This window comes from Megalops cyprinoides, chromosome 10 (assembly GCF_013368585.1).
Source record: "Megalops cyprinoides isolate fMegCyp1 chromosome 10, fMegCyp1.pri, whole genome shotgun sequence".
Taxonomy (NCBI): domain Eukaryota; kingdom Metazoa; phylum Chordata; class Actinopteri; order Elopiformes; family Megalopidae; genus Megalops; species Megalops cyprinoides.
The window spans coordinates 27,263,199-27,279,702 of NC_050592.1; the positions used below are offsets into that span (position 1 = coordinate 27,263,199).

Sequence of the window (16,504 nt, forward strand, 5' to 3'; positions counted from 1 at the left end):
ACCACCTTTCACAAACAGCCAACTGACTTCATTCTATTTGCTGATGTTGCTTACATCTTATTCCGTACCTCATGCATGCCATTCTCCAAATATCACTGGCCTAAAGAACTGAAGAGCATCTTTACATGTGTAAATATCACAATGTGATCATAACATATTTCATATGTCTGTGCTGTAGGCACATGTTTGTAATGAAACCATGTACCCAGTATCATTCATATTACTTAGTAACGTGTATAAATTTAGAGGTGCCATAGCATATCTCATAAGAGGATAAACACACTTGATCTGGATGGGCAGAGCTGAAAACTTTTAAAACAAGTGAGAGCGCAGCAAGCTAACACTACACATGACACGGTAGATCATCACAGGTGTGTTTTTGTAGCGTTCAAGCGTAGCGTCCCTGTTCGCCAGCTGGGGCCTGCCGAGAGTGATGTCAGCAGTCCCCTGTGACATCAGCAGGCTCTTCGGGGCCCCTATTGTGACGAGCCGAGTCTCTCACCCGGCTGACACAGCGTGGGGAAAGCGTGGGGAGAGCGTGGCGGCGGGCGGTTGTTTTTTTTTTGTAATGACCAGGCAGCTTTCTGTTAGAGCAACAGAAACAGAAAAGCCAGAGTGTGTTCCTGCTGAGTTGGTGAAAGGTAATTAATGACGGGTAATGGGTGGCAATTAATTAGAGCCAGGCAGATTAGCGGTCTTTCTGAAAATGATGTCTTCATCATTAGAGTTTGCTCCGGAATCTGAGTAAAAAATGATCAATCTGAGAGGTGGAAAGCATACAATGCCAGTCTTTTTTCCCTGGAGTGGGGCATTCAGCCCAGTTTTGTCCTTAATGCTGAGTTCCAAATTTATTTATTTATTTTTTTAAATATGGGTATCATCATTACATGATACAATTAATATTTACTGTAAATTGGACAAAAAGGTAATGTTTGTACATTTTTCAATGCCAGTCTTAAATTTGTCACTTTTCTTTGTTGGGACAGTTGTAGAACTGGGCATTGTTGAGAAAAGTGACAAAAATTCTTCCTGTGTGATCCTCTGAAATGATCAGTCACATCATTTCTGAACTCTTCCGCCCACCGCACACAAACACACACACAAACACACACACACACACACACACACACTATATTTGAGTTGTGCATGCGTGACGCGGCATCGGATCTTTAAGCCAGATCGGATCTGTGGAGCTGGCGCTCTCGGCTCAACCCAGACATCACCTCTTTTGTTGCGTCTAAAAAAAAAAAAGCGAAACTCATTCACATAATGGAAGAGCCAGATGCAGGGGAATAGAGGATAGGCATAAAACTGGTGGAGTGCAGAAAGCAGCCCCATCTGGAAGGCATCTAACAGAAATGAAGTTGTACAAAACCATTCCATCGATAATAAAGCTAATTTTTATGGCTCTGACAAGTATGTAATTATGTTCAGTGGTGCTTTTCAGATTTTATCACAGTCAATAAACCACAATGGTAATTTCATTCCCATTTGACATATTTACATGGAAACATTTGATTGGAGGAATTAGTTAACTCGGAGAGCCTTGATAGATATGTTTTAATGATCTGTGACCTCTCTGCTGGTGCTCATCTGTTCTCCGTCGTCCCAGGAGAGAAGTCCTTCCTGTGTGACCTCTGCGGCTTCGCCGGGGGGACGCGGCACGCCCTCACCAAGCATCGGCGACAGCACACAGGTTTGCACCTCGTCCCGTCGCCTGGTCACTCGGTGACCTAGACACTCAGCTCTGACCTCTGTCTTCCTTGAGACAGACCCTTCAAATCCTAGTCTGTCTCTCTCTTTCACACACACATATCATTTTGCACATGCATGTATACACACTCACGTAGGTATACATGTGCACATGTGTACATACACACACACACACACACACACACACACATAAAAATATATACACAAACATTCAGACATGCACATGCCACGCGCATACTGGGCATATGGAAAGATACAGCATGTAGTAACAGTTTAAGTTTTTGTTTGTGTTTACATACAACTTTTTTAAGTAACATATTATATTTTCAGGAATGTAAATGTCAGTACATTAAAATGTCAGTACATTAAAATAGGAAAAATGCCATGCCTCTCTGTGACATTCTGATATAAAGAGGTAGCATATGAAAGTGTCCTGATGTAGTGATAGAAGGATTGTGGGTTTCTCTTCAATGAATATTTTTTTTCAGATACACTGTCAAAGGCAACAAATGGTTTTGAATACTTTCTAATTTTTAATTTCTAAGATAGAAAAATGTGATGTCTAAACTCCATGTTAGCATGAATACTAACACATTTGTGCTTCATTTTGACACACCATGTATTACTGTAACCTCCAATTTCCTTTTAAAGATTTTGTAGTTCTTTTGGTTTTTTGGTGAACCCTCTCCCTCCAGTATCTTTTCTCTAACACCCCCCCCCCCCCCCCCCACACACACACACACACACACACACACACACACACACACACACCTCCCTCACAGGAGAGAAGCCTTTCAAGTGCCAGCTGTGCAGCTTCGCCTCGACCACGCAGTCCCATCTGACCCGCCATCGGCGCGTACACACGGGAGAGAAGCCCTATCACTGTCCCTGGTGCCACTACAGGTACTGCCCCATTGACCGCCGGCGGGGGGTGCGGGGGCGTTGGGGGGGTCGTCAGCACACCTGCCATAAGAGGCAGGAGCTGCTGAAAGGTCCCAGTCGTTAAAAGGCCATCAGAGTCATCAGTAATTACACAGGAAATTGGCAGTGAAATTGAAAAACTTCGACCAACATTGTACATTTTTATTATTTATTTTCTTGCCCACCCTCCTTCCCCTTCTCTGACAATGCAGTGCTTTAACCTGGTGGAAAGGGGGGGGGGGGGGCAAAATCATTTTGTCAATGGTATGAAATAATGGTACTCTGTATTGCCCTCCACTGTTGGATAAGCATGTTTTGTCACATTTTTCGTTGTTGGCCAGAGGTAATTTGAGGCAGCATTTCTTTTATTTCATCGAGACGTCGATTGAGGGATGGGTAAAATATCGCATTGGTTGATTGCACATCAGAAGTGGCAGGTTAAAAAAGTGATATTTTCCAAAAAAATAAAAAATAAAAAATCAATTTCACAGTAAGTGGCAAGGGAATTTAGGAATAAAAAACACCAAACAGCATTGAATGTGCTGCTCTAAGCAGTGGATGTGCCAATAACCCGATATAATGCTTACATTAAAAATGTTGTCACTCATAGATGTAATTTCATTCATATTTTATGTTACATATATTCAAAATATATTCTAAGATGTATTCCATCTGAAAATGACCAGATTGTGTATGATTTGTAATATGTGCCATGTACATTTTACATATGTTAAAATATATTAATTGTATTCTAGATTTCATATTTGATAAATTATCATGTTCCTCTTTTCTCAAAAGCTATTTATTGGTTTGTTGTAAACTACTGGTTAGAATGTTATATAAAAGGGTATATAGGGTATATAGAGGTGGAATCCATAAATGAAACTGATACTGTTCTTTAGTTGGCTTTATTTAGTTTTTTTTTCACTGTAATGTAAAAAAATGTAATGTAAAAAAATGTAAAAAAAAAGTCATCACCTACTTCTCTTGGTTCACAAGTTTAAAATTAGCAGTAATAGCTGACTGTAGATTAAGACATGGAAAACAGTCTCTTGTGCTGTGTTTAATTATTTTTTTATTTTTCTGCTCCTCTCAAGTGTGGTTTAATTGATATATTTCTGCTTTGATAGATCATTGTCACAGTCAGCTTGTGGTCATGGTAACACAGGAGGTGGATTTATGGTTATGTCATATTTGATGTAAGACCTGTTCAGAAACTGCAGAGGAGTAGACACGCTCACCTGATCTCTTGTTGATAGTGAGTAAATTTTACAGTGTGTTGCAAATGAAATATTATTTCTGCTGGAGCCCAATTACTGTAATATTTTTTTAAGCCCTGACGCCATTTTGGAGAGCCACTGTTGATGGGGGCAGGGAAGTTTAACATGCCAGTGAGGCCTTACTGCTAGACCATGTGACCAGCATCATTGTACAGCAATTTGGATTTTCAAAACATCTCTTTCAGTCCTTTCACTACATATTGAAACAGACTGAGGTTAGCATTCAGTTTCTATGAAATAACAGCCATGATTGTTTTCCCCAACCACAAATGCTTTTCACATATGGATAGTGATATACTGTAGATATGTTCCTGTAGAGAAATACTTTGTTTTGTGATGTGCTCCATACCAAATGAGCTTTACCCTGCCATAAAGAGCTTCAAAGTCAAAGTCGGACGGAATAAACAAGCCAATACATTTACAGGGAGTATTGAATGCAGATTTAAAACAATTTTTATTGGAGTTTTGAATTTGCATGCATTACAGCCTGTAACGTCCAATCACATCCGTATAAATGTATTCATGTATTTCAGACATGGAACACAGACTCAAAAAGTTTCCGAACCTTGAATATTTCTGGGCTTAAGTGCGGAGAGGAGGAAGTGGCGGGGGGAACTTGCGCCGCGCTCTCATTACGCTTTCATCATCGGCGCTGTGAGAACGATGACCTGGTAACTAGCTGACAGCACGGGCCACAAACATGCTAATGACTCGCCTGGGCTCGCGGACTGCTCGACGGGGAACGTTTCTGAAATTCAAAAACACGCTTTTTTTTTTTAGAGGACTAATTAAACGCTTTCATTACTGTTCAAATAAGGGGTGGCGTTTTTCATATTCCGCAGAGGTTGAGGAGATTGTCTTTTTTTTAAATAAATAAAGAAATAATAAAGAAATAAAGTAATCCAGAACCTTGAATCGGAGCAGGTGATCCTTCTGGCGAGTCAAGCCAGACGAAAAATTTAAACTCTGCCAGACTAATTAATATTGTGGAATGCATTGCGCTTTTCATATATATATAATTGTGACACCTGCTGACTCTTAAACACTTTTTGTGTTGTTTAAATATGACAATTATGGCATTTCCATATCTAAGAGATGTGTGCCAGCACTAATCCCCCAGGACTCTTCGCTGTCACTTATTAATTTATTCATTCTATCTCACTGGATGAAAATCAGTCATACATTTGCGAGCTTATGGAATACAGCTTTTGTTTTTTAAATGTCGATTATAATTATGATTTAAAAGATTATTATTTTAATCCTGCTGCCTGGCGGAGAGATTTTGTCTTGGGCAGAAAAGCAGCCCTGTCAGGGACGTAGCAGGAAAAGGTTTTTAAATTATAAGTAAATATACACATATACAATTATAATTCTGTGAGATCAATTACATTGGTGTAATTATTTTCTTAATGATATTGAGCTATGCTGAATATGCTGCATAATTAGGACAAAATAAGAATTGTAATGGAAACATAAATAACAATGTAGTATTGTTTATACAGCCAATTATAGTATGAGTTGCATAGAGGATCCACCATCCCCTATACCTAATGATTTCGAAGGGGATACAAGAGGGAGGGATGGTAAAGGACCCACAGGAATTTTTGTTTATTACCCAAATATCCAATACATCTGTACTCATTATTCAATTGTCACCCCTCTTTTTTGAGGAGCAACGGGGGTCATTATTTTTTAAAGCGTATAACTTGTGTCTTTATTGCTTTGAAGGCCATTTACTTGGTGTACACTTGGTGTGTCCAATCAAAGACTTTCCCTAGGTGTAATTGTGCTAATACATGCTGATTTCATCCTAGAGAAAGGATGTGTTAATTTTCAGGCCTAATTACATTTGTGCACTGAGAGGCTATTAAAAAAAGCAACCCTAGGTGAACTTGTACCAAACTGTGTGTGTCGACAGACCCGGTTGAAGAGGATTTTTTCCACATATTTGTATTCCTGTGGCCGTATTTGTACGTCCTATTGCCACCAAGTTGTTTTTTAAGAGCTGTTCCTTCACTGAGGGAATAGGCTTGCTTAAATTACCGGTCCCAGGCCTATTACAATGTTAAGATCAAATGCTGCCTTGCGGGACCCACTGTTTACAGTATAAGGGGTAGCAGCAGTCTTTCCCACTGGGGGCTGAAAGGTTTAACAACGCAGGGGTTTAACTCCCACATCGCTGAAAGGGAGGCTCCCTCTTCCAAATGAGAAGGGAAAAAAAAACACACCTTCTCAATTAAGCCACACCGTGCTCTCCCCACAGACTAGGAAACAGCGGCATTTCAGTTCCTTTTGGTAGCCTGTATGCTTTATTTTGTTGCCCTTATTGTTTCTTCAGTTTTGTTTTTGTATTCCAAATTGTCTGGTTTCAGATCAATGTGCGATCGATAAATTGCTTCCTTTATTCCTGTTGGTTTATTATAATTCATTTACTGCGTGTTCATTTACATTTTATGTAAATGTATGCACAGATAGAAGGAACTTTGTATAAATAAAGGATGCCATTGTTCCAATGGGGAATGGAGGAATTAGAAATTGAAGGAGGAATATTACCAGTTCATGTATGTATTCTACACATTTATATTACACTGTATATGCTACTCTAATCAGTGGTCAGCTGTGTGGCTGGGTGTTTGTCAGTACATGTATGCATGGTGTTTGCAAAGCTCTGAGGGTCAGGGCACTGGACTGGCAGCCTAAGGCCTAGGCAGTGATTGACCTTTGTCTGTGTTGTAGGATATTTATTTATTAGTGTCCCTAAATCCACTCCCTCTTCCCATTCAATAACAAGACTTCTGAACATCTTACAAGCTGAAAAAATTGGAACTGTAACCAAAGACTCAAGCAATTCCTTTTTCTCAGCTGAATTCAGTTCACTTCAGTAAGCATTACCAGCATGAACCATGTTACATGAATATCACCAAAATACACAGCACAAAAAGAAACTAATAGATAAATATCAAATATACATTTATACCAATATATACCCATGTATAATATTGTAAAATTAAGGAAAAGTATGTAATAAGTAATTCTATAAAAAATTAATAATGAAATGTGTGTCTGTCTAATCTCCATGCCATTATTTGCCATTAACTGTACCTCAGGTTGTAGTATCCTGATCAGTCAGTGGGCCTGTTGGTTCAACCCCTGCTAGGACTTACACTTTCATTATTTTAATGAATCTGACATTATTCGTAATTTGAGCACATTTTCCTTATTTCTGAACTTTTTTCACAGTTTAGGCAGAAGCGCTCGATCTCTTTGTTGCTCTCTCCCCTGTCATTCAGTGACCACATGTGTGATTTCCCTTTGGTAACCATGACCTTTTGTGTTGCCCTTTTTCAGTTGCGTGAGTGTGGTCACTGAGCCTGTATTCGGTCAGAATCTGTCCTCATTCTGCACCTCTGACAGTGAAGAGATACTCCACCAGTGTACATTATCTGTTTGGAACCCCAATTTTACTTTGGGATTTGGATTCCTTGTTCCAGTATTCCAGAATGGAGTTTTCACTTTTTTTGCAACTTTAATTGGCAGCTATTAAGGAGTGCTGACCTTAAGTTTATGTTTATGTTAGCGTGTTAATGTAGTGAAGTTCAGAACTATGATTGAAGAGGTCACTTTTCTGGAGAGAGCTCTTTGGTTTGGGTTGCCTTATACTGTGAGAACAGCAACAGAGTTAGTTTTAGATGTTCTATATAATTTAGTGCCTTTTTCTAGATTTAGATTAGAATTGGATACCTATCTGATTCAGCTCTGTGGAAACATATGCAAAATGCAAAGCTGTCCAGGTGCTGCTTTTAACTCATTTATATATATAAATCAGTCAGATGTATGAGTAAAAAGTACCCACAGTGGATTCTCTTTGGAATTTTCCCAGAATGCTGTGAAAGGTCTGGATTACAAGATGTTTCATCCTTTCTGAGGGTTGGCAAAAAAATAATTTTCAGAACCTGCAATTCTTGGATTTTTTTTATTTTCATTTCTGATTAGTATTACAGACAACTTGGACAGCTTGTAACCAGATGATTGTAGGATCAAGTCTCCAGAGTGAGTCTTTTGTCCTTGAGCAACGTACTTGACCTAAAATTACTTCAGTAAATATCCAGCCGGATATGTGCTCATGTAAATGTATAATGTAAATTATATGAGTCACCCCAGACGCGAATGTCTGCTAAACCAATAAAAAAATAACAATGAGTGCTGTCCTGAGAGCCACTGTGATCCTATCCTTTCAGCTTCTTCCAGAGTCAAGTTGGCCATGATACAAACAGCTCACATAAACCGAGCCACACCTTATTCATGTACCTACAATAACAGCTTTACAAAACAGCACCTACCGCGGTGTCCCCTCGCGAAACTGTTCGACTGTCCGAGTGTCTCTGCTGGGCGCTCTTACAACCTGGCTGGCGGCTTTTGTGGGACACATACCTCAATCCGGCACTCCCTCCTCAGAAATGGGGGGAGGGGGATGTGGGCAAAAAAAAAAAAATGTTGTGATAAGTGAGGTGTTGTTGCAAAAGTAAAACTAATTTGGCCTTCATTCACATGAACTATAGTGGGGAGGAAGCTTTACTGTCCCCGGCAAGGTGATAAGGGTGAGTAATTGCATATTATACTGTCCGAGAACATCTGCCCGAGGACTGCAAGAGGGGTTCATCTATCACGGACCCAACACGTTCTTTTTCTTTCTCTTTTTTTTTTTGAAAATCTTTCCACCTCAGTCCTGCCCCTGCTCTGGTCCATGGGCCGGTTTTGATACGGGACCCAGGCCGGACCGGGTCTAGCATTAATCAGCCCCCTCGGTTCAGCCCCGCGGCTGACACGACCGCTCGGCCCTTTCTCGCGGCACTTACTCAAAGCCGGGCCCTGTCAGCGTGCCGCTCACGTCCCCGCGGAGACTGCCTTATCACGCCAAACGAGGCCTCGCTCGCCGCAGCTGAGAGGGGGAGCAGGGGATGGCTGCACGTCTTTCCCCGACGCTATGTACTCTTTCAAAATAAGACGTTTTGCAAAAGGTGTTTGTGTCTGGCAGAGGAGAAAGCTGAACTAGAACGCTAAAAAACAAAAGCAAACAAGGAGATGTTTTTTTTTCCTGCTTCACCCAATACATATTATATAAAAGCAGACTTAATGCATATCTGTATATAAAAAGATAGAAGGTTGCATGTAGGCAATAAACACACAGAATGGTAGGAAACACATTTATTTTGCGAAAAAAATCATTTGAGTTTCAAATTTCTTTGGAACTGTTAAAACAATTATTTCCATAGCTACATGCTGATATCTGTTCTTGTGAACTGTGATATCGGCTATTTTTCATACGATGATCTTACTACCAGACACTGAACTGTGTTTTAGTCCACAGATATTACCTGAAGCTTAAAAACATGTATGACAACATTGAATTACTGCAGAGGCATCAACAGAGGAAGTTGAAAATAATATTTGCACATGTTCTGTATGAGCAAAACAAAAATGTTTAAAACTGTTTAATGCCGATGGACAAACATTAAACAAAACAAGTCATTCAATTCAGCAGTTCGCAAAAGCAGAAAAGTCTGGTTTCCATGGCTACTGTGCCTAATTGCTAACATTTGGAATGGAACATCCGTTTGTCTTGAGGCAGTCTGTTCCACGCATGCTTGGGAAGGATGTTGAGTGGGGATGTGATTGAGATATCAGTTCTGAGTGTTTTAATTAGGAGCTCTGCTTTAGTGTACCGGACATGCTTACCTCAGCCTGGAGGATATTATGCTGTTCTGTTTCTGTGTTCTCTGGTGACGTGCCGTGCGGAATGAGGTGTCTGCCACTGATCAAGGCTGTTCCTGTACAGCGCTGTGGTGACATCATATCCTGTCAGCTCTGTCAGCTGGAGTTTAGGCTCATGAGGCCTAATGGCTGAGGGGGCTGACCTGCTGTGGGGAATTCACCATTGCAAATCTAGCTCAGATTCTCTAAAATAGGTTAACATAACAAAGAATAAAATGTTAATAGAATAAGAGAAAATAATAGAATAGGAGAAAATAATATGAACACCGATATACTGTTATTAATTCAAAGTAGAAATTTATTCACTTAGCAAGATCTTCTCATCCAAGCCAACCTACATGGTTTGCATTTTCTTTAAATCAATTTATGTAGCTGGCTGTTTACTGAAGTGGTTAAGGGCTTGTGCCTCATGCATGGGTACAATGACAGCATCCTACCCAGAATTCAAACCTACAACACTCTGGGTACCACAGCAATTCCCTAACCACAATGCCATGCTGCTGCCCTTTAAACAAGTACAAAGCTTAATAACAGTCGCGCTTTTCAGTATCTCCGCAGAGACATTTTTTTTCCCAGAATCCCCCAGTTGTAAACTCTACTCTTTAACAGTTTTTAATAATGCAATTAAAACCAATTGCACTGCCTGTGAAGTAAACCTTCCTGAGTAAACACGAAACACTCCAACTGTACACTTTGTCTCCTTTCTTTGTCTTTGCTTTTGCCTTGATCTAAAGAAAAAATATTGCTGTCTTTTTTTTTTTCCTTTTCCCCGCTCAAGGTCCAACTGTGCTGAGAACATCCGCAAGCACATTCTCCACACTGGCAAACATGAGGGGGTGAAGATGTACAACTGCCCCAAGTGCGAGTATGGAACCAACGCCCCAATGGACTTCCGCAACCACCTGAAGGAGCTGCACCCGGAGATTGAGAATCCAGATCTGGCATACCTACATGCAGGTACCCTACAGCTCTTTGGAGTGGCCCCCGTTCTCTCCGGACCCCTGAAGTCTGGCTGCGCCACAGGCAGCTGCTGATTGAAGGGGGGCAGGCCCAGGTTAAAGGTTAAATAATGCATGCTGTGTGAGTATTCTATCCAGACCACAGCCAAGAGCTTCTTGCATTTCTTTATGGAAATCAGTATGAATGGATCACCGTGTATCTTTTATTAGCCTCAAGCCCTCTCAACATCTTTTATGGTCAATCCAGAATATATTTATTTTTTGGTGGTAGAAATTGGGATGCATTGTAAATATTCAGAAAGACAATAATCAGATATTTTGACACCTGCATCTTAAATGGAGTGGTCTACTTTGGGGCGGCTTTGATTCTAAACAAGCTTGTCACTCCTGAAGTCACTTTTTTGTGTCTGTTTTTTGTGGGGGTTAGGGTAAGAACCATGACACTGATTGTGAAGGAAGACATTATAACTGAATAGCAGAAGTGGCTCCTGGGTAATCCCCCCATCCCCCCCACCCCCCATGCCCACCCCCCGCTGCCAACCCCTGCAGAGGGAATCTTGGGTAAAGATGTGAGGTTGAAAAATATTCTCTCAGAGTAGATCAGTTTTTCATGATCCCTCTTTCTGCCTCCTAGACAAGGCCTAAATTTAATTGAAAAATGTGTCCTTCCTAGTTCTTAGAGGACACACCTGTATCCTGTAGTAGCCTCAAAAAAATCTCAACAAAAATCACGTCCTGCTCTTAGAATATCCCCTCTCCCTTATGAAAGAGTAATATACAGTGTAATACATTACAAACCCCCATGCGTCTGGAAAATAATTATGATAATATATGTATAAAATGTACTGCATATATTAGGTGATATTTACACTTCGGTCATTTCCTTATGCTGGATGTAATTTTATGTGTACATATTGCAGAATGTACTGTGCAATTATGAATATTTTGAAATATATCCTGCAATACATATGCAAACCTTCATATTAGACAGTTGCAGTAATTTATATATTTCATGATACTCACAAAATATATAAATTACTGCAAACAGCAGTTCGCTCAGAGACAGCAATAACAAGTGTAAAAGACACCAACATCAGATTTACGATCACAGTTGCTGTGATTAGAATGTGATGTAAGTCAATCCAGGTCACTCTCATACAGCAAATGGGTCACGAGTGCACATGAGAGCCCTGTTCTCGCCAATGGATGTCAAGTTCACCATTTCAAACACCCCACTGCACATGCCCTGACCGTGAAGCTTGTCCATTGGGACCTTGCCTCTCATGCTGAGACATGATAATCTCATGCGTTTTGAATTTTGGATTTTTTCCCCTCTCTTTCCTAATTTATGTTTATCTCCGTGTGAAAGTATCAAGCGCATGACATAAAGCCGGAGCTGGTTACAGGAGTGCAGGGTAGAAGATCTAAACTCCTGAGATAATTTCAATGGATTAAAAGAGACAACAGCTCAATACCCAAGTTGTGCAGTCATGACCCCCCCACACCCTGCTCAACCCCCCACCCCCAACCACCCCCCCCCCCCCCCAACCCCTTCCTCAACTGCACCGCATTGTGCTGACCTTCAGATCTCTGCCACTTTCCTCAGAGAAAGGGACATTTGTGCTTTAAAGTGCCTCTGCAGCCAGGAATGATCAAACATTTAATCAGAAGAGACAGAACAAGACAAAAAAAAAGAGACGAACAAGGTAGATATTGAATTAACCTGCATATGATTGCGCTCTGTCAGGATAACACTCGGACCGGTGGCGAGAAGCAAATCATTTCTGATGGCCATTCTCCGCGGTTTTCCTTTGAAAGCTCCACATCAAACGGGGCTCGCTCTTGTCAGTGCTTAAGCGGCGGGCTCTCCGCCGGGCGGGGGATTGATTGGCAGTCAGACGTTCGGGCGCCCCGGTGCCGGTGTTTTTTAATTTCCGCATTGCGCTCCGAATTAAACCTCTTCCTAGGATGAAAGGCGAAGGCTTCGCACCGCAGAGGAAGAGGGGAGTCAGGAACCCGCCCGGCGACGGAAGAGAGCGATGATTAAGAGAGCTGTTCATTCTGAGCATGGGAAATGTTCCCATGGTGCACTGGGGGTAATGAAGAAATGGTAATGACAGTTGTCTTCTTTTTCGCAATTTGCATGGAGAGATGGATCGGGGAAAAACCTCAGTGCCACAGGAACTGTAGCACTAGCTGCTGCAGATATGACAAGGTGCTACAAATGTGCATTTGAGCGATTCAGTTTTTGAATATTCTATGGCTCCCTTGATGGACTATTCGCATAATCGAACCTTGCTTCTTCCTCCAAGCACTATATGAAACTCTTTATGTGTTAATGATGACTGGCTGCAGTGAGATCTGTGTTCACTCACACTTTTGCATAGGAAAATTCATAATCTCAGTAAATTATATCTAATTATAAGCAAGGTTCTCAGGCTGTCCTTTATGAAAGACACTGAGATGGGATGAATGACAAGTCAACGTTTCTTTTTTCCAATTAATAAGTATTTGAATCATCTCAAGTAATTGATTAGTAATCTTATAATGAAATATTTGATGTCATTCTTATCAGGAACTTTGGACAGTTATGAAGGCTCATAGTTAAAACATCACTCTGAGACCTTTATGATTTCTGTACCTGGTAGAGAGGCATAGACCAGTGAGTGAAAAAATGCCTTGGGCAGTTTCACTGCTACGCTTTTATCATTGTGAATGCTCATGTTTTGCTGTATTTAAAGGTGTTTGGGGGGTAAATGCAGAATGCATTACATAATTTATTTGCTTAGCAGACCACCTCATCTAGGGTGACTTATAACGCTTTTAGATTTTTATCTTACACAAGCAGCATCTATCTTGACCAGAGCAAATGAGATAAAGTACATTGCTCAAGTGTACAACAGCATTACACTACATTATTTATTTGCAGGAGGTTCCTTTGCAGGGCTCCTATCCAGGGTGAATTACATGGCTTTATACATAACTCAGGTTATGTGCCTTGCTCAAGGATGCTGAAGGTATTTTCCCACCTGGGAATCAAACCTCTTGGTCTGCAAGCCTTAACTAATGCTTTACCGCTACACCATGCTACTGACCACAACCGCTGTCTGTCTGTTGATTTATATACATGTGTCAAGGTATTCAGAAATCCAAGGGAGATGATTGTCAGTGGTAATCCAGGTGCACACACTGTAGCTAAACTTAAAGTGAAACTTTAAGGCACTGCATGCCTGAAACTTGGCTCCTTCCAGCAGGGATGGATTTGGTGCTTTTCCAATAAGCGTTGACAAGAGTGCATTGTTATTAGAGAACTTCTTAATAAATGTGCCATCGCTTTTATGGCCGTGGGCATTTTATGAGACAATGTACATTAAACTCTCCCATTGTAAAGAGGGAGTGTAATCGTCAAAAAGCTTGTAAGAGGCAAACAACCCCATTCATTTACTGCTAAACAAAAGTAGCATAACGATGCCTCATTCATATCAGTTTAGAAATTAAGGAGAAACACTTGTCAGGACATTACATGGCGTCTCATACCATTTCATGACTGTTTTTTTTTGTCTCATTAAATATTGTGATACTAAATGTAGCTGATGAGGGTCAATCAGCATTTCTGGTTTGATTGGTCAGGAAAAAAGAAAAAAAAACTATAAACCTCTCTTTTACAGTTTGACAGAAATCAATAATACCTGTATATCTGACCACTGGCAAGGTCAGAGGAGTTTAAGAGGTTTTTTTCTAAGACAAAGTCAGATCGATGGTCCGACATCAGTCACAGACATTGTTTGGCCAGCATTCATTTGTGGAAACGAAGAGATAGTCTCTGAGAAAGGTGTAATCCCGTGATGAATTTGTAATTCATAGCATGGAGGAGTGGGATTTAGGGTTCTCACACCAGATCTGCAGAGCTTCACCCCCAACCAGCAGAGTACCCCAAGACCCTGTGCATGACCGGCATGTTTAAACTATGCACCCTTAAGGCACCTGGAGTCATCCATGGAAGAAAGAAGAATAAAGAATAATACATTACAGTGCATTGGCTTTGTCGTTTAATGTACCGAGTTGTCTAATTGGCACTTGAAGTTATTCAAAAAATCTCTGGCAAAAAGTTAAAAAATCCATTGCTTTGCAGATCTTTTGTGGAGATTCCATGCCACATGTTATGTATTTCATATTTATTTATTTTCACACAGTCGGTGCCAGAGTATCACCACAACAGCTGATGCTATGTCGCATAGCAAACAGTGGTCTTCTGGTGTAGCAAGTTTGTGCAGGAACCACCAGCACCATTACGATGAAGACACGCCAAGGAGCGGCATTAAATTAGCATTATTAGCATACGTTTATTAGAAAATAAAATCTGCCAGTTTCAAGGGCCGGAATAATTGGGGATCTTTGGGGCATAACAAACGGGTGCATAATTATCATGTGTTCCAAGGGCTCTGTCTGGCAGCGAGGCAACCATGAGGCGTTGTTTATGCAGCTTGGCGCTAATATTATTTACCCTAATCGCGTGAGATCGATTGGATTGATTCAGGGCAGAAGAAGCGTTACTTTTAAAAGATGGTTACAATTTAATCGTCCTGAACGAAGCACGGACAAAAGGTGTTTCTGTGAACATATCGTGGTGTATACTGTGCCGTTTTAAAGAGACATCACCCGACTTACTTTTGCATTTACGCTCTTGTTCGTTCTCTTTTTCTCTGCCTCCTTCTCGCTGTCGAATTCGGTCGGGCCCTCCGAGTGTGTGCGATGTGAAAATTGCGCGAGCGGGCTATCCATCCAAACGCTGCTGAGAAAAGTGAAAGATTTAAGAAACTAAACATATTCAGCTCTGCCTGAGGGGAAAAGCTGATAAATCATTATACTTGACTTCCATAATAAAACTGACAGTTTTAAGTGTTCAGTGAACAGCCTGCAGCTCTTTTTGGGTTAAATGAAGTAGTTACTTTGCACGGTTGTAGGTGTGTCTCACCTGTGTTTATGGGGCCACACGCTCAGCCTCTTGTCACTGAATACCTCATAATGGTGTCAGTATTAACCCCTCATACACAAAATTGCCAAGTGATCTGAGTAAATGGAGTTGTACAGGCTGTTGAATCAAAGCAGTGTGCATCTGGCAAGGTTTCACAGCTGTCTTCCTCACCTTTACCTCTGAAAATGAGAGCTAATGAAACAGTTCCCTTTGGATATCAAATGGGATTCGTTCGACGTCTTTTTATTTCTACCTGCAACCCAGTGTCTAAGCAATAAGGTAGCACTTTTTTTTGGTTGTTTTCAGTGTTGCACCTCTCATCCTGAGGCCAATCAATGCAACAGCCCAATAACCACTGGGGCGACATACTTGAATGGCAAGACAACACACCTGCACAGAGAAACCGAATGGGCCTGGGCCAGCATGGATGGGCAGTCCGCCCTGTCAATTGCACGCTGTCGTTTATTTCGTCTCCGGTGGTGGTCCTGGGGTGGGTGGGTTCTCTGTCATCCATCTTGCCATGGCTGCAATGTTCTGAAGGCCTGAATGCATGGCCCCAGCCCAGCCCACCCCTACACGCTACATTTCAGGACGTGTGCAGAGACCCCACCCACCATAGCCCAATGCTGGCATGTCCTTCCTGAGATTTTATGAGTGGCATGGGCAGGAGAGAAGCAGTCCATTATAAGCCAGGAGGGCCAAGTCTGGAAAGCCTTCTCACTCTCAGGGACCGCAACTGCTTATATTTTCGTTGTGTTTATCACCCCCCCCCCAGCACAACCCCCCCCCCCCCCCCCCCCCCCGGTATGTTTTCAAGGAGTGTTTAACGTGTCACGTCCCAGTCACTGTGTTTGCTTTCTCAGACTGCTCGTCACTGTGTGCAA

The 16,504-nt window shown here is 41.4% G+C and overlaps 1 protein-coding gene across 1 annotated transcript in view; it reads left to right on the forward strand.

Annotated features, from left to right (window-relative positions):
• Positions 1 to 16,504, forward strand: part of znf407 (zinc finger protein 407) — a 168,170-nt gene that overhangs the window by 110,990 nt on the left and 40,676 nt on the right. Inside the window, exons 6-8 of the mRNA XM_036539569.1 lie at positions 1,613 to 1,696; positions 2,496 to 2,616; positions 10,465 to 10,643. Of these exons, the coding sequence (XP_036395462.1) occupies positions 1,613 to 1,696; positions 2,496 to 2,616; positions 10,465 to 10,643 (384 nt within the window). The remainder of the gene's footprint in view (positions 1 to 1,612; positions 1,697 to 2,495; positions 2,617 to 10,464; positions 10,644 to 16,504) is intronic.